This window comes from Sorex araneus, chromosome X (genome assembly GCF_027595985.1).
Source record: "Sorex araneus isolate mSorAra2 chromosome X, mSorAra2.pri, whole genome shotgun sequence".
In the NCBI taxonomy this organism is placed as follows: Eukaryota; Metazoa; Chordata; class Mammalia; order Eulipotyphla; family Soricidae; genus Sorex; species Sorex araneus.
Genome location: NC_073313.1, coordinates 261341001 through 261359701, shown reverse-complemented (window position 1 = coordinate 261359701; position 18701 = coordinate 261341001). Strand labels below are relative to the sequence as shown.

Below are 18701 nucleotides of genomic sequence, written 5' to 3'. Positions count from 1 at the left end.
CATTTTTTTATTTTGTAGCTTGCTATTTTACTTCTTTTACAATTTGAACCTTTTATTTTCCTTTTCTTGTCTAACTGCTGTGATTAAAACTGCCAATATGATGCAAGTAGTACTGGTGAAAATGGACATTCCTGACTATGCAGCTGTTAGAAAAGATGAAACCATAAAATTTGCATGTAAGTGGATCAACCTGGAGAGTATCATGCTAAGTGAAACGAGTCAGAAAGAATGGGGCAGACACAGAATGACTGCACCTATCTGTGGAATACAAAGTAACAGGAGAATAACGCCTAAGGATAGTAGAGATAAGGGCCAGGAGGGTCACCCTACAACTTGCAAGTCAATCTCATGTGCTGGAGGAAAAGGCAGATGGGATGGAAAAGAGACCACTGGGTAAATGATGGCTGGAGGGTTCGCCTGGAATGGTAGATGCGTACAGAAAGAAAGTAGACTATTGGCCAGCTATGATGACTGCTTAGTGCATGTATTGCATATCATAACACCCAAAAGGGGAAAGGGAGTAAGAGGGAATGTGTCTGCCACAGAGGCGAGGGGTGGGAAGGGATGGGGGTGGTGGGAGGGACACTGGGAACATTGGTGGTAGAGAACGGGCACTGGGGGAGGGATAGGTACTTGAACATTGTTTGATTGAAATGAAATCATGAAAATTTGTAAGTCTGTACAAAAAACAAATTAAAAAACAAAATTTTTTAAAAAGAGAGAAAATGGACATTCTTTGTGCCAAATCTTAGAGGAAAGGATTTCCGTTTCTCGTCATTCATTAAGTATAATGATAGCTATGGGTTTGTCATATATGGCCTTTATTATATCAAGGTAAGTTCCTTCTACCTAAATCTTGTGGACCAGTGTTAGTGCAAAAGTGAACTTTTTAAAAAATTTTTTTTAATTTAATAGTTTATTTTTAATTAGTGAGTCAATGTGAGGGTACAGTTACAGATTTATACATTTTTGTGCTCTGGCTGCGACATCTATCACCCCATTGATCGCCAGGGTTGATTCGGCTGATCTGGCTGGCTAGGCGGGTGTCCCCTTCCTCCCTCACCGCTCCATGTGCGTCCCTCCCGAAGCTGCGCGCTCGGTGGAAGAGGACGGCCTTCCCCGAATAGAGACGGACCGGTCTTCGGTCGAGGGTATACGAGTAGCTGCGCTCCCCTACTAGAACCTCCAAACAAGCTCTCAATAGTGAACTTTTTGTATGAAAGATTTGCATGAAACATTTGCAAGCTTAAGAAGTTAGAGTTTTCATCAAAAAGATCATACATCACGACCAAGTGGGATTCATCCCAGGGATGCAAGGATGGTTTAACATTCGGAAATCAATCAACATAATCCAGCATATCAACAAAAGTAAAGATAAAAACCATATGATCATATCAATAGATGCAGAGAAAGCATTTGACAAGATCCAACATCCTTTCATGATGAAAACCCTCGCCAAAATGGGGTTTGGAGGAACTTTCCTCAAGATAGTCGAAGCCATCTATCACAAGCCTACGGCAAGCATTATCCTCAACAGGGAAAAACTAAGGGCCTTTCCTCTGAGATCAGGCACAAGACAAGGATGCCCACTCTCACCACTCCTCTTCAATATAGTACTGGAAGTACTTGCGATAGCTATTAGACAAGAAAAAGAGATTAAGGGCATCCAGATAGGAAGGGAAGAAATCAAACTCTCACTATTTGCAGACGACATGATACTATATCTAGAGAAGCCTAAAACCTCTACTAAGAAACTCTTAGAAACAATAGACTTATACAGTAAAGTTGCAGGCTACAAGATCAATACCCAAAAATCCATGGCCTTCATATATGCAAACAATGAGGCAGAGGAAAGGGACATGAAAAAAGCAATCCCATTCACAATCGTGCCCCAGAAAATCAGGTACCTCGGAATCAGCTTAACCAAGGAAGTAAAAGACCTTTACAAAGAAAACTACATAACGCTACTCCATGAAATCAAAGAGGACATGAGGAAATGGAAACATATACCCTGCTCGTGGATAGGGAGAATCAATGTTGTCAAAATGGCAATACTCCCTAAAGCATTATACAGATTCAATGCGATCCCTATAAATATACCCATGACATTCTTCAAAGAAATGGATCAAGCAATCCTAAAATTCATATGGAATAACAAACGTCCAAGGATAGCTAAAACAATTCTTGGGAAAAAGATGATGGGAGGCATCACCATCCCCAACCTCAAACTTTACTACAAAGCAGTAACAATTAAAACAGCATGGTACTGGAACAAAGGCAGAGCCGTAGACCAATGGAACAGGGTGGAATATCCCTACACACAACCCCAAATGTATGACCATCTAATCTTTGATAAGGGAGCAAGAGATGTGAAGTGGAGCAAGGAAAGCCTCTTTAACAAATGGTGCTGGCACAACTGGACAACCACATGCAAAAAAATGGGTTTAGACCTTGACCTGACACCATGCACAAAAGTCAGATCAAAATGGATTAAAGACCTCAACATTAGACCACAAACCATAAGGTACATTGAAGACAAGGTCGGCGAAACCCTCCACGATATTGAAGATAAAGGTATCTTCAAAGGTGACACAGAACTAAGCAATCTAGTAAAAACAGAGATCAACAAATGGGACTACATTAAACTAAAAAGCTTCTGCACCGCAAGAGATACAGTGACCAGAATACAAAGACTATCCACAGAATGGGAAAGGATATTTACACAATACCCATCAGATAAGGGGTTGATATCAAGGGTATATAAAGCACTGGTTGAACTCTACAAGAAGAAAACATCCAACCCCATCAAAAAATGGGGCAAAGAAATGAACAGAAACTTTACCAAGGAAGAAATACGAATGGCCAAAAGGCACATGAAAAAGTGCTCTACATCACTAATCATCAGAGAGATGCAGATCAAAACAACCATGAGATACCACCTCACACCACAGAGACTAGCACACATCCAAAAGAACAAAAGCAACCGCTGTTGGAGAGGATGTGGGGAGAAAGGGACCCTTCTTCACTGCTGGTGGGAATGCCGACTGGTTCAGCCCTTCTGGAAAACAATTTGGACGACTCTCAAAAAATTAGATATTGAATTCCCATTTGACCCAGCAATACCACTGCTGGGAATATATCCCAGAGAGGCAAAAAAGTACAATCGAAACAACATCTGCACATGTATGTTCATCGCAGCACTGTTTACAATAGCCAGAATCTGGAAAAAACCCGAATGCCCCAGAACGGATGACTGGTTGAGGAAACTTTGGTACATCTATACAATGGAATACTATGCAGCTGTTAGAAAAAAGGAGGTCAAGAATTTTGTAGTCAAGTGGATGGGCATGAAAAGTTTCATGCTGAGTGAAATGAGTCAGAAAGAGAGAGACAGACATAGAAAGATTGCACTCATCTATGGTATATAGAATAACAGAGTGGGAGACTAACACCCAAGAACTGTAGAAATAAGTACCAGGAGGTTGACTCCATGGCTTCGAGGCTGGCCTCACGTTCCGGGGAAAGGTCAACTCAGAGAAGCGATCACCAACTACATTGTAGTCGAAGGCCATGTGGGGGAAGGGAGTTGCGGGCTGAATGAGGGCTAGAGACTGAGCACAGCGGCCACTCAACACCTTTATTGCAAACCACAACAGCTAATTAGAGAGAGAAAACAGAAGGGAATGCCTTGCCACAGTGGCAGGGTGGGGTGGGGGGGGAGATGGGATTGGGGAGGGTGGGAGGGACACTGGGTTTACGGGTGGTGGAGAATGGGCACTGGTGAAGGGATGGGTTCCCAAACTTTGTATGAGGGAAGTATAAGCACAAAAGTGTATAAATCTGTAACTGTACCCTCACGGTGATTCTCTAATTAAAAATAAATAAATTAAAAAAAAAAAGTTAGAGTTTAGTTAGGGTTGGTGTGATAGCACAGTGGGTAGGATGTTTGCCTTGCATGCATCCAAACTGGGTTTGATTCCCAGCATCCCATATGGTCCCCTGAGTACCACCAGGAGTAATTCCTGAGAATAGAGCCAGGAGTAGCCCCTGTGCACTGCCGGGTGTGACCCAAAAATCAAAAATAAATAAATAAGTTAGAGTTTATTGTATAGTTCAAATAGATGGGTTAGGGTTGGGGTTAGGACCCCGCTGTCCAGGGTCCTCCTTCTACCCATGTACGATGTCACCCATGTGGCCCCCTCGATGCCTGGTCCAGTGTATGACGTTCAAAGTCCCGTCCCTCTCTGTCCACCCGCCAGCCTCCAGTGTGTGATGACCTGGTCTTGTCCGAACGTTGTTCTCTACCCAGCACATTTTCCTCATCCAAAATCTGCATCTGAAGTCCTGTCACCTGTGTCCCCTTTGTGGGACTTGCTTCTCTGTAAACTGTCAACCAGTTCCTTGGCCTCCCTAGGAGCACATGCCACAGTCCCTCCACATGCACTAGGGTGAGATCCTGCTTTCCTACCACCCACCCTGAGCCTTGGAGCAGCACCTCATCCTGCAACATGACCCTGCCTAGCTCTGCTCTGTGTCTGCGTGTACAGGTAAGTGGGGAGAGAGAGAGAGAAAAGGGGAGAACCCAGCTGGGGGCTTCCTTTTAGCTGCTGCTCACTCCCACCAACCCAGCCATCCCATCATCTATTTTAAATGGAGACCTTTTTGGTGGGTGATGTTCAAAGTTATCCACTAATTTAACTGGTTCACTGGAAGCCCAGGCTCCACTCCCACTGTGTCAATAGCTTTTACCAGAAATGGGTAGATTTTTGTCAGAAGTCTTCTCTACATTACTGATTAAAATCATATGATTTTATGATTTTTCTTTTCTTTTGAGTGATATTTTTCACTTTAATTTGAATATATCGAGCCATTCTTGCATCCTCGGAATCAATCCCAAGTGGTCTGTGATGGTGGTGTGTGATATTTTTAATATATTCTTGAGTTCAGTTTACTAAGATTTGTTGAGGCTATGTGTTCATCAGGTATACAGGTCTCTTTTTCTTTTTTTAGTGATGTCTTTTTCTTCTTTGATTATAAATGTATTACGTTTACAAGTGTAATACATTTATACTCAGACTATACATTTATAGTCTCAGGAAAACTGTTCAGAAGAATTCTTCTTTGTTCAACTCTCTGGAAGTTTTGAAGGGTTTTGAAAGAGCTCTTGAAGATATAAAAGAACTCAGTAGTGAATTCATCAAGATCTGGAGTTTTGTTTTGAAGGAGACTTTTGATTACTTTTTATTTTTTTATTTTTCTTATTTTCTTTTTTTTTTTTTTTTTTTTTTTTTGCTTTTTTGGGTCACACCTGGTGATGCACAGGGGTTACTCCTGGCTCATGCACTCAGGGATTACTCCTGGTGGTGCTCAGGGGATCATATGGGATGCTGGGAATCAAATCCGGGTCAGCCACGTGCAAGGCAAACGCCCTACCCGCTGTGCTATTGCTCCAGCCCCTGATTACTTTTTAAATTACTGTTTCAATTTCCGTAGTTATTGTTGGTTTGTTCATTTTTAATATTTACTCCTGACCATCTTAGGAGGCCACTGATTCTAAAAAAATGTTTCTTCCTGATTCTTCCGTTTAGTAGCAAAAGTTCATAATGCTATCTTATGATCTTTTGATTGTCTGTAGAATCGGTTGGAACTTGTCTTCTCTTATTTCATATCTGATTTATTAATTGTCTTCTTTTTTCTTCTTAATTATAGTCTGTCAATCTTCTTTATTCTTTTATTCTTTGGGAAATAGCTCTTGGCTTTTGATCTTTTGTACTTAAGAGTTTTTTTTCTGTTTCTTTTATTTCTGCACTTGTTTTTTATTTCTTTCCTTCTACTTCTTTGGCTGTCATTCATTGCTCTTTTTAGCTCTATTTTCTTGTTATTTTAGTTGTTAGCTATTGCTTTTTAAAATGTGAAATGAGATTGTTTCTTTAAGACTTTTCTTGTTTCCTGGTATGCTGCTATGAACTTTCCTCTTAGCAGAACTTCTTTTGATGTGTTGCATGCATTCTGAGAGCTAATGTTGTCATTTTAGTTTATTTCCTGAAATCTTTTTATTTCTTCTTTGATTTCCTATTTGACCAAGGGACAGCATGTTGTTTAGTTTTCAAATGTTTGGATCTATCCTGGCTTTCGATTTATGGTTAATTCCTATTTTCACAGCAGTATGGGCTGTACGAGACTTAATATCATGTCATTTTCATGATCTTATGACACTGATTTTGTGTTCAGGTGTGTGGTCTAAGCCATAGAATATCACAAATATACTGGAGAAAAATTTTCACTGGGATTTTGAATGTAGAGAGAACTGACATATTAAATAAGCCCAACTCTTCCCATTTCTGATCTAGGGCTTTGACCTCTTTATGTATTTTCCATTGGCTGTTCTGTCCAATGATGAGAGTGGGGAGTTCAAGTCTTCAGTCATTATTGTGTTACCATTGATGTATCTCCTCAGGCCTGCTAAAAGTAAGAATTTTTCTGCATCTTGATTTGGTGTACATATGTTGAAAAGAATTAAATCCGTGATGCATTGATACCGTATTCAGTACAAAATAACTCTTCTCTAGCACGAACTTGATTTTGTCTGATAAGAGCATAACCAAGCCTGCTTCTTTCAGGTATCCATTTGCATAGATCGTTGTTTTTCAGCTTCTCTTTATGGTGAGTCAAAGTGTGTCTCTCCATGCTGCCACTCTGCAATCTTTGATTTGGAGCTTCAATCCTTTCACGCTGAAAGAATTTGTTGACATACATGAATTAGTTTCCATTTTACATATCAGAATTTTGTTTGTCTCTTTGGTTTGAGTTTCTTTGGCCTTCCCTTAGCTTCTCTGCTCTCACATGATACTGGCTTTTTATATAATGATCTGTTTCCATTATACTCTTCTTGTTAGCTTCTTCTAAATATTTTCATGCTGACATTATCATACCATTAGCATCTGACACTGGAAGCATATTTTCCTCATTTCCTCCTTTAAATTTAGAACAAGTATGTGCTGAGTTCATTTTGTGAATTCCCTTTATGACTCTTTCTCTTAATTTTCTTCTTTTATACCTCTTTCTTATGGGGTTTCTTTGCTTTTTACAGAAGACCATCTAGTATTTATTTGGCATTTACTTGGTTTAGAGTCAACAAATGTCTGTATCTGTTGTTTGTCTGAAAATGCTCTTACTGGTCCTTGAAATCTGAGTGGTACTTTGGCAGGATAGAGGATTCTTGAGTTAGAGGGTCTTTTCAAGTACTTGGTTATATCATACCATTCCCTCTGGCCTATAAGACTTCATTTGAGATATCCAATATAATTTTACGGGGATTCCTTATATGGTAGCTGTTACTGTTTTCTGGCTGCTTTTAGGATTCTCTCTCTTTCTTGGTTCTTGGATTTTGATTCCAGTGTTTCTTGGTGTTCTTCTGTTTAAGCTTGTTTGTTTGGAACTCTGTGGATTCCTGCATCTGGGTACAGATCTCTTTCCTTAGAGTGGTGGCATTGTCTACTATTATTTCTTCCACAAGCAATACTTCACTTTTTGTCTTTCTTCTGCTGGTGTGGGTAGTTTTTTAAGCTCTTCTACTATCTCTCATGCTAATTTTTTTTAATTATTTTGCATTTTTTTCTTTTTTATTGGTAATGTCCTTTACCTTATCTTCTTAAGCTTTGGTTTCTTCCATTCTTCTTCAGAGTCCTATTAATGATTCTATAACTCGGTGAGTGTGCTCTTTGACTTACTCCTTCCCATTTGGAGGAATGTTTTCATATTTTATTTCAATCTTTCTCAAAACTTCTTGACGGCCTTCTTCACAGATTTCTTCATTTCATAAAGCATCTATAGGATTGCTGCTTTCAAGTTTTCCTTGCATAGTTTGAAATGTTGTACTGTGTTAAATATCTTCTTCCCTTCAATTATAGTGTATTTGAAGACATTTAAAGCCTTTGCTCAAAAATAAATTTTCTTTGGCTGAAAGAGATAGCCCAGTGGATAAGATGATTGTCTTGTATGCAGCAACCTGGGTCTGGCCCCCAGCATCATGAATGATCCCTGGGTGCAGAGTCAGAAATTAGCCCTGAGCAATGCTGGGTGAGGCAAAAAACAAACAAACAATTTTAATGAATAATTTTCTTAAAGTATCATAAAAGACAAACCCATAGTCCATATGTTTAAACAATACAGAGTCAAAGCAATACTACTGTGCAGGCATTTTTCTTTGATTTTATTAGCACATACATGCAAGATTATGTAATACCTAAGAAGACAAAAAAATATTAAAACACTTATGTCCAAGATAAAGAGAACAAAAAACTCTTAGAAAGGTAGTGAATACAGCCAACAAACCAAACATGACCGAGAGTGATTTTATTCAACTGGGTTTAGTAATTTGGAAAATTGCTCAAGGGCTGAGCTGAAGACTTACTTGTTCCATTAGGAAATGCCAATTTTTTTTTCCTATGACTTTGAAAACTTTTTCTGTGGACAGTCCTGAGGCACCTAAGAGAGACAGAAAGACAAGGAGTCTATAGTTGAATAGGAGTAGGGGAATGGAGAGAGGATACTCACCAACAAAGTGGGAAGCACGAGCGCCGCGCCTGGCGCCCAGCAGCACTGCCTGGGCCGGGCGCCTAGCAGCAGCATTGCTTCTGGCAGCAGCACTTCTGCTGGCAGCAGCCCTTGCCACAGCCGCAGCCCTTCCCGCAGCCGCAGCCGCAGCCGCCACAGCTGCAGCAACACGGCTGGCAGCAGCAGGTGCGGCGGCAGCAGCAGACCACGGGTTGGCTGCAGCAGCCCCCACAGCAGCCACAGCAGCAGGGGCAGCAGCCGGAGCAGCAGCCCACGCGGTAGCATCTGCAGGTGGTGCAGCTGCCACAGCTGCCACAGCCACCACAGCCACCGCAGCCACCGCAGCCACCGCAGCCACAGCCACCGCAGCCACAGCCGCCACAGCCACCGCAGCGAGTGCAGCAGACATAGGTGCGACCTCTACAGCCACAGCACCCCATGGTGTCAGTGGAGAGGAGTCAGGAGAAGTGAGGAGGTTGGTTCAGGAGCTGAGGGAGGCTGAGGCCCCTCTGCTGGGGGCGGCCCTTTTGTACTCACTTGACGCTAGGAGAGGGAAGACACCTGACCACTTCCTTGTTGCTCTGAGGGGGATATACACAGAAGGACCCTCAGCTTTTATTTACTTCCTTTTAGTAAGCTGCCTCCTTCACATCCTCAGTTTTCTTTCTTTTCTCCACAAGACTAAATTCTGAGGAAATCAGCCCCAATGAAGTAATTTTTTGCAGTGAAGTGATTCACATAAATTTCTGGCTTCCAAGTCACACTCATGCCATATTCTTCTGTCATCTCTTGAGCCTGTAGCGGTGGTTTGTGTAGGGGCCAGAGAGATAGTGGAGCAGACGGTGTGTTTGCCTTGCATGCATCAACCTAGATTTGATCCCCAGCACCACCTATGATCCCTAAGTTCTTTGAGGAATGATCCCTGAGAACAGAGCCAGGACTAAGACCATGGGATTCCTGGGTGTCACTCAAAATTCAGACCCCTCCAAGAAGTGGAAATTATGTATGTGTAAGTGCCTTGATATATGTGAAAAAAATTAAAAAGCACAATATCTGATATTTATACTGCTTTTAAAAACTGCTAGTCATTGAGCAAAAAAGATAGTACAGGATGTAAGGCACTAACCTTGCACCTGGCTGCAGTAGAAGGGAACCTTGTTTGAATCCCAGGAACCAAGTTTGACTCCCCCAAGAAATGTCAGGACTCACTTCTGCCTTCAGAGCCAGTAACAACCCTTGAATACCAACAGATGTTGCCTGCATCTGTTGGTATTCAAGATATGCCTTGAGAGGATCAGATATGGCTGACCCTTTAGTGCGTTGTAATTTTTGCTGGGAGAGCATCTTGTAAAATAAAAATACTACCTGCGAAGCACAGCAAAGACAAGTGCAATAAAACGAGCAATATCTGTGCTGATTATAAGCTTTAAAGAAAGGTAGAAATGCTTATGGAAAGATATATTTTAAGTCATCGTAAAAGACAAAGTACACATATTTATAAATGTTATAAAATGTTTATAAATTTTTTAATGTTTATGAAACTTTTATAAATTTTATAAAAAATAAAATTAAATTTATGAAAAAGACATAAAATAGGAAACAAATATCTCCCTCCTCACCTCCCAGCGCAGTCTAAACTGTAATTCCTGTCCCCAAATGTTAACAATTTTATTACTCTAAAGGGTTTTCTGCCCATACCTTACTTACATTTTCTGCCTGTGCCATACATACATAAGCCTTGTATGCATTTACATTAAAAGGTATATACTAGGGGCTGAATCGATACTACAGCGGATAAGGCGTTTGCCTTGCATGTGGCCAACCGGGTTCGATTCTCAGCATCCCAAATGGTCTCCGGAGCACCGCCAGGAGTAATTCCTGAGTGTAAAGTCAGGAGTAATTCCTATGCAACGCCGGGTGTGAGCAAAAAGAAAAAAAAAAAGGTATATACTAGAGTGACCCCAAACCATCAAAACTATGGTTTCAAGTCAGTAAAAGAAGAAAAGGGCAAAGGCTCCGGTCCAGCGCTCTGGGAGGGAGAGGTCTGAGAAAAGCGCCAGGAGCATGCGCTCTGGGCACAGGCCCTGCCCATCCTCGGACTCTGGGACAGGACACCTGAGCGTCCCGGGGGTCAGCACAGTCGCCCTCCAGGTACTGTCCAGATCTCCAAGAGCTAGCAATAGCGACCTCAGGAGCCTGGGGCGCACCCCCGCCCCGCTTGTGCTGATGGGGGGAGGGGGAGAGGGAAAACGCGCACAGGCTCACAGCCTCCCTCCAAACCTGCCTTTGTGCTATGCCTTAATGAGGACCTCACGACGGCAGCGAATTCTCTCAAGAATGTCCATGTGGAGGTTGGTGTTGGAAGTCTGAGAAGTTATTCCGTGCGCAAAGAGACACCAATTGATGGGGCAGAGACTCGGTCCAGTGTGGAGCACCATAACCCAGGGACTCTGAGAGCACTCTTTGGGTTCTTTAAAAGGAGCACCACTCTCTCTCTCCTCTCTCTCCTCTCTCAGAATCTCTCTCCTCTGTCTGTCTTTCTGTCATCTCTCTTCTTTCTCCTGTCTTATCTCTCCTCTCTCTCTCTCTCTCTCTCTCTCTCTCTCTCTCTCTCTCTCTCTCTCTCTCTCTCTCTCTCTCTCTCTCTCTCCTCTTGTCTGCCTTTCTCTCTTTCACTCTCTCTGGCCTCTCCTCCCTGGTCTTCTTCATCTCTCTCTCCTCTATCCTATCTTCTTTCTTTCCTTTTGTACTCTCCCCCTTCCTTTCCTTTTGCCCCCTTTTGTGAGGCAGTTGTACTGCCCAAGACAAGGATGATCCCTGGAATGAGGGATGAGCATGAAGGCTGAAGACTGGAACTGTGGCAGGGAGGTTCTGTGCCCAACAAGGAGGCCATTAAGTGGGGCACAAAGTAGAGGCAGAAAGATCATCTGCACAGGGGATGTGGGCATACCCCCTCACACACAATGCCTTGGAGAGTGTGACAAACCTTGATGGGGAGACTTGGGGACAGGGAGTAACCCCTGGAGTCTCCCCAAATGTTCATGTAATAACAGCAGGCTTGCTGCTCAGAACTCATGTTCTCAATCAGGTCCGAGGTTCTTCGGGGTATGAATGTGCTCAGGGCCCTGGAAAGAGAGAAAGAGAAAGAGAAAGAGAAAGAGAGAGAGAAAGAGAGAGAGGAAGAGAAAGAAAGAAAGAAAGAAAGAAAGAAAGAAAGAAAGAAAGAAAGAAAGAAAGAAAGAAAGAAAGAAAGAAAGAAAGAAAGAAAGAAAGAAAAGAAGCCAGCCATTTAATTTAAGGAGAGTCCACATCTCTCGGGTAATAGAGTTAAATCCATTGTACCAGGAAAACCTTAAATGATCAATTTAATAAGAGGGACAGAATTTTGAAATTTTTTTAAAAGAATTGTCTTGTCCAATTTAAACATTCATTTTTTTTCTCTCCTGAGTCCTAGAAGACTGTTCAAGCAGGAGACTTCATCTGAAAGAAGAACTAAAGCATTGAGGGGCGGGGCAGGAAAAAAATCTGGCAGCCTCATAAACCCAAATCTCCGAAATTTGAGGGTGAAACAGCCCAGTGAAGAGACAATGAAGAGACGCTGCCCCAAATATTTGCACCTCTTGGTTTGCTTCTGAGATGACTTTAAAAAGAAAACCTAAAATTAGCATAAGTGTTGGGACAATTCTAGCCCAAAGAATGTAAACAGGGAGTGACACAGGCCCTGTCCGGGGAAACAGCAGACACCAGGAAGCCACCGCTGGCCACGTGCCTGGCCACGCCCTCTCCATCCCTAGATGCTATAAAAGGGCCGCCCCCAGCAGCAGGGCCCCATCCTCCCTCACCTCCTCCTGAACCAACCTCCTCACCTCTCCTGACTCCTCTCGACTGACACCATGGGTTGCTGTGGCTGTAGAGGTCGCACCTATGTCTGCTGCACTCGCTGCGGTGGCTGTGGCTGCGGTGGCTGCGGTGGCTGCGGTGGCTGTGGTGGTTGTGGTGGCTGCGGTGGTTGTGGTGGCTGTGGCTGTGGAGGCTGTGGCAGCTGCACCACCTGCAGATGCTACCGCGTGGGCTGCTGCTCCGGCTGCTGCCCCTGCTGCTGTGGCTGCTGTGGGGGCTGCTGCAGCCAACCCGTGGTCTGCTGCTGCCGCCGCACCTGCTGCTGCCAGCCGTGTTGCTGTAGCTGTGGCGGCTGCGGCTGCGGCTGCGGCTGCGGGAAGGGCTGTGGCTGCGGCTGCTGCCAGCAGAAGTGCTGCTGCCAGAAAAAATGCTGCTGCTAGGCGCCGGGCTCAGGTGCTGCTCCTAGAAGGTCCACTTGCTCCTGCTGCTAAGGCTCCTCTCTGTCTCTGCTCTTCTCTGCCACTGTGTTTGAGTGGCCTGGGATTCCTCTCGTGGGTTGAGTGTCCCTACTCTGAAATTTCGGTGACCCGGTACGTGTTGATGTGATAACAGGGAGCTGCTACACAAGGTCGTTAATCGATTGATGGAGACCGTCTCGCTCATCTCTGGCTGGTGGCTTTGGCGGATGTAAGTAAGAATTGGCAGGTGCTGATGGTTTGGCTGCCTTTGAGGGAAGCCTGCTGGGCCCTGCAGGGGCTGCAGTTGTGAGGGTTCAGGTGCCCCAGTCTGTTCCTCTCTGTTCCTTCCCAGCCCATCGTCCTGCTGTATGAGAGGGTTTTTTTGAACTCTGCGTTGGGATCGTTTTCATCTCTTTTTCATTTGCCTTGGAGGATCTGAAACTTGTTTAAACCTCCAGATAAGTGAAGCTCATATGTGTGGGTAACAGCCCACAGCTCTGCTCTAGGCCAGTGGCTTCACTGTCCCCAGTATCTTATTCCCCTGCAAGTCTTCGTTGCTTTCACTCAATAATATCTGCTGTTCCCATCTTTAAGTGTAACATTCCTCAATGGTTGCTTTATCATTGTGATTCCTCTAAATGTCCAATAAATTATACTAATTTGTCCTTTGAATATTGACTCCAAATGCTTCTTATTTTGCGGTTCTCTGCGGGGAGGACGGGTGGTCAGCCATGAGGATGGAGATAAAAGACCTCCATGACTTGACATGAGCACGAACCACTTCTTCAATGGAAGACTCTCACCACGCAACGCTACATTTCTCAGTCAATGCAAAGTACTTCGGCCCATAGAGCTGCCTCCCCTACCCATAGTGCCAACCCCAACGTAATAATAACAAACAGAGGGAAGTTGTCTTAATATGGTTGAGAGAGCATGTTCTAGAAATGCTAATAAGTAGCTGCAGCACAAACACAAGCCACTGTTTAAAAAGGATGAATAACACGAAGTAGAGTTTGCAACACCCCTCTCTGACGGATAGTAGAAGTAGAACTGGGCTCCGATCTCTAGGTTTGCTTTGTCATCCTAGTCCCTTAGTAAGGCGTTTCTCCATGTGACCTGCATTGTTTAGGTCCTAAATAGTCCATCACTCTGGAGAGTCTATCCATCCCTCCCATTCTTTCCTGTCTTCATATGCATGTTTTTTGGGGGTGGCCAGTATCTGAGGATCTTTTAGAGGCACTGTGTGATGCTCTTGAACTTTTTCTTAAAAGCTTGCCCGGGGGCTGGAGAGATATTAGAGGGGATTAAGCACATTTCTCACACATAGCTGATCGCCTGCACCACTGGGTCCCCTGACCTTCCCCTGGCACAGTATCACTCACCAGTTGTGTCCCTGGAGGTCCCCAAACACTGCTGGGGTGACTCTGGTCATTCCCAGCACCACAGGGCATGAGCAGCACCATCCTCAGTGCACTGACCCTCTGACTCAGTTTCCCAGGGATCACAGGGACTGGTTGCTAGGCTTCCTGAGTGCCACTTCAGAAATTCAATCAATCAATCGATCAATGGATTCAGCCCAAAAGGCAAACTAAACTGGTTCTTCTCAGGGTCTTTGCCTCTGGTTTAAATCAGAAAACAACCTAGTGGCAACAAACCTATTGATCTTTTCTTCTGTCTTGTACATAATCACCATACAAATCAACACAGATCCGCAAAAACTCTGTGCCACATCTACTTGGGGGGCATAGGGTCACAACTTTACCACCTCTTGGACTTTCCCATAAACATTATATATAGGATATACACCTGCTGAATCACTATCCATCCGCTTGGTTTGGCATAACAACGTTTCTACTCATGTCCCTTCATTGGATCCGAGTATTGGGCAAGAACAATAACTTCATTGATATCTTGGTTTTTATTTTCTGAACTTTCTATTTCTTATTGGGAGCTTCCTGAAAATATTCCATTCATGATGCTTCTCTCCATCTCTTAAAAAAAAATCTTTGTTTAGATTTCAGTCCTACAGTGTTATAATACTGTAGGAATCCTTCCATCAGTATATTTCCCAGCACCAGAGTCCCCAGGTTCCCTCCCACCCATCACCCCACCCCCAGCCTGCCTCTGTGGCAGGTACTTTCCTATTCTCTTCTCTCTCTGTCTCTGTCTGTCTCTGTCTTTCTCTCTCTCACATCTCTGTTTTGTTTTGGGCATTGTGGTTTGCAATACAGATACTGAAAGAAGGGTATTAGGTATATCCTTTACCTATATTTTGTTCTCAGTTTTTGTCCACCATAATTATTTCCAGCCATTATTGACATACTGGTCTCTTCCCTATATTACCTACCCTCTACCCCTAATCATGAACAGTTTTGTAAGGATCTATCACATAGTGATTCAATTAAAAAAAATCTTTAAGAAAAAGAATTAGGATATTAAATAGCAACAAATATATTTCATTTGTCTATTAATAATATTTTGTGTAGTTTATTACATAATATTAAATGTGTATTGTTGAACAAAATAGATTATAAAACTTTAAAAATTAAAAAATATACATTTGTTTAATTGAGTAAGGCACTCCTGCTGGTACTTGGGGATCTGAAGCTACTCCTAGTCTTCAGGCGTCAAAGGTCACGCCCAACAGTGCTTGGGGCTGGAGAGAAGCATGCAACTTGGGAAGTGGGTAAAATCCAGGAACCCACATACACAAGGCATGTGCTTTCCCTGCCGCTGAACCACATCCCAGGCTCCTGATTCTTCTTCCAGATCTCCATCTCTTACATGCCCCATCTATTTTCTATTCCTGAATTTGAGCCCGAATCTTGGAGCCCAGTGTCTCTATCCCTGACTTTCTGGGTTATTTATTCAGTTTCTCTGGGTTTTTCCCTAATAGTGTACCTTTAAAAAACATTTTGTTATTAAAAAGTCACATAAATGTAGCACTTTTGAAATACTCCCTTTCTTACAAGCCTTCCACACTTTCTTCCAACCCCAGCTAACCTCAGCTAACCTTAGACCTATTGTCAATGTCCACTGGTTTATTTTGTTGGTGTTGTTCATCCCTCAATTTTAGATGCTTGCATTTCACATACAAGTAAAATCCAGTACATTTTCCTCCCCACTATTTGGTCTTTGCATTGGTTTTTCTTTGGTAATTTCTTCCACTTTTCTGCAAATGTCAAAATATGACATTTAGTATAGCTAAATAGTATTTCAGCATACATCTATATATTTAGTATTCTCTCATATTAATATATATTTACATCACTTTATTCAATGATCTATCAGTGAGCACTTGGTTTGTTTCCATTTCTTGGTTGTGGTAAGTAGCACTGTAATAAACACAAAAATAGATATAATTTTTCATGTTAATGTTTTCATCTTCTTTGAATAAGTACCCAGAAATGCAGTAGCTGGATATTATGGTAGCTCTAATTTTAGCTACCCTATAAAGTGCTTGGGGAAGCACCATACTATTTTCTAAAATGGTGGTACCAATTTACACCCCCCCGCATACACTATGTGGGTTTCCTTTTGCTCCACAGCCTTGCTATAACACACTCGTTGCCACTTGGGAAGTATGAAAGCATCTCATTGATGTGCACCTCCCTAATAATTGTTGATAAGGAGCATCTTCTTATATGATTGTTGCCCATCTCTATGTCTTCTTTAAAGAAGTGCCTATCAGTTATTTTGACTATTTTGAATGATAAATTAATATTTATAGTATAATTTATATTATACAAATTATATAATGAACTGGAGCAATAGCACAGCGGGTAGGGCATTTGCCTTGCATGCAGCCGACCCGAATTCAGTTCTTCTATCCCTCTCAGAGAGCCTGGCAAACCACTGAGTGTATCCCACCCGCAAGGCAGAGCCTGGCAAGCTACCCATGGTGTATTCAGTATGCCAAACAGTAACAAGTCTCACAATGGAGACATTACTGGTTCCTGCTCAAGCAAATCGATGAGCAATGGGACAACAGCGATACAGTGATTTTGAATGAGCCTATGTTTCCAATACTAAATTAAATAGAAGTAGTGAGAACAGGAAGACAGTCTTTTTTTTATTTTTAGAATTTTATTGAATCACCGTGAGATAGTTACAAGCTTTCATGCTTGGGTTACAATCTCACAATGATCAAACACCCACCCCTCCACCAGTGCACATTCCCCACCACCAATATCCCGGGTATACCCTCCCTTTCCCACCCTCCCCCTACCTCCATGGCAGACAATATTCCCCATACTCTCTCTCTACTTTTGGGCATTATAGCTTGCAACACAGATACTGAAAGGTCATCATGCTTGGTCCATTATATACTTTCGGCCTGCATCTCCCATCCCAACTGGTTCCTCCAGCCATCATTTTCTTAGTGATCCCTTCTCTATTCCATCTGCCTCAGGAAGACAGTCTTGCACCTAACTAAAAATTTCAATTTTCCACCACTGAGCATGGTATTTAAACTGTGGCTTTATAGCATATAGTCTTCATTCTGTGCAGGTGTGTTCCTTCTGACCAAATTAAAATTTTTTTATCACTATTGAGGAAAGATGGCTTGTAATAGTATTCCTCTTTTTGTCATGCAACATTATAATGCCACAACCACCATTAAAACACAAAAAGCCCTCCTTTACTGTCTCTAGGTCCCTTGTCATCCACCCAACCTTCCCCACCCCAGTCTCAGCCCATCTCTCCATTTGGTAAAGATGTTAAAACTGGTCAAATGCTTTGTCAGCAACTATTCATAGTATTCTGTTTATTTTTGAAACTTTATTTAAACACCGTGATTTACAAAGTTGTTCAGAATACAATTGTTTCAAGCATCAGCGTTCCAACACCAATCCTACCACCCGTGTGACCTTCCCTCCACTCCACCAATGTCCCCAGTTTCTCAAAACCCAAAATAATTTACTTTATATTGCTTTCTCCCAAACATATCTAACCTCAGCTAACCTTAGACCGATTGCCAATGTCCGCTGGTTTATTTTGTTGGTGCTGTTCATCCCTCAAACACAACAAGTTGGCAAGTGGAATTATAAAAAATAGTTTAATAAAAGAAAATTTGTGATAAGTGGTTATGTCTCACAATGGTGTTACTAAAGTCATGTCTGAGGATTTACTGAGATGTTTGGTATTAGTTGAATCATCTGTGTTATTGTTTTTTCTCAGAGCTTAGTGGACTTCTATGCAACTTTCCCATCCAACTTGCTGTGCTGCTAGTGGGCAGTCAGTACTGTGAAATTTGGAGGTTTCACCGGAGCTGTGGCTCTGAGACAATTCAGCGCTGGGTGTCTCTTTGAGATTAGTTGTGGAGCTGTGGAACTGGGCCATTTACATGCCAGAGGCTGTGGGATACGAGTGGGGACACAGCCCATTGCTGTCTCAGAGTTCTCAGCCCAGAGACCGGTCTACCTGGGACGATTCAGCAGCTTGGTGTCTCTTCAAGATTAGTCAATGTTCTTATTATTATTATAGGAGCATCTTCCTCTCCTCCTGAGCATACACCTCCATAGCTTCATGAGTCTTCTGATCAGAAGTACAGAGCATTCAACAGTTTGCAACGTTTCCACTGATGTGCTTGGCGGTCCTCTTCCATCGGCACACAGATGCTTGTTTAATGAGACTGCGTAACACTTTTCATTTTTCCCATTTGAAATGCACAAAGGAATGACCACTTCAGTTTCTACTTCACAGTCATCTTTGGCTCAGAAAATACAGGGCAGATGCAGGAGAGAAACTGGTTTCTGTGAACATTCTTATAAATTTTTAACCTTAGATGTTCCATGGTCATTATTTTACATTTTCAACATCTGAGTAATTCTCAGTTTAACTCCAGAG

The 18701-nt window shown here is 42.7% G+C and overlaps 2 protein-coding genes across 2 annotated transcripts; one reads left to right on the top strand and one right to left on the bottom strand.

Annotated features, from left to right (window-relative positions):
- Window positions 1-8618: 8618 nt before the first annotated feature.
- On the bottom strand, window positions 8619-8996 carry LOC129399877 (small cysteine and glycine repeat-containing protein 5-like). The gene has a single exon (XM_055121273.1). The coding sequence runs from the start codon at window positions 8994-8996 to the stop codon at window positions 8619-8621; it is 378 nt and encodes a 125-aa protein (XP_054977248.1).
- Window positions 8997-12449: 3453 nt separating this feature from the next.
- Window positions 12450-12836, top strand: LOC129399876 (small cysteine and glycine repeat-containing protein 5-like). Its single transcript, XM_055121272.1, has one exon. It carries the CDS (start codon window positions 12450-12452, stop codon window positions 12834-12836), a length of 387 nt encoding a protein of 128 aa, XP_054977247.1.
- The last annotated feature ends 5865 nt before the right edge of the window (window positions 12837-18701 follow it).

Excerpts from the sequence above, each read along its gene's own strand:
- LOC129399877 (XM_055121273.1), bottom strand. The coding sequence starts at position 8,996 with ATGGGGTGCTGTGGCTGTAGAGGTCGCACCTATGTCTGCTGCACTCGC.
- LOC129399876 (XM_055121272.1), top strand. The coding sequence starts at position 12,450 with ATGGGTTGCTGTGGCTGTAGAGGTCGCACCTATGTCTGCTGCACTCGC.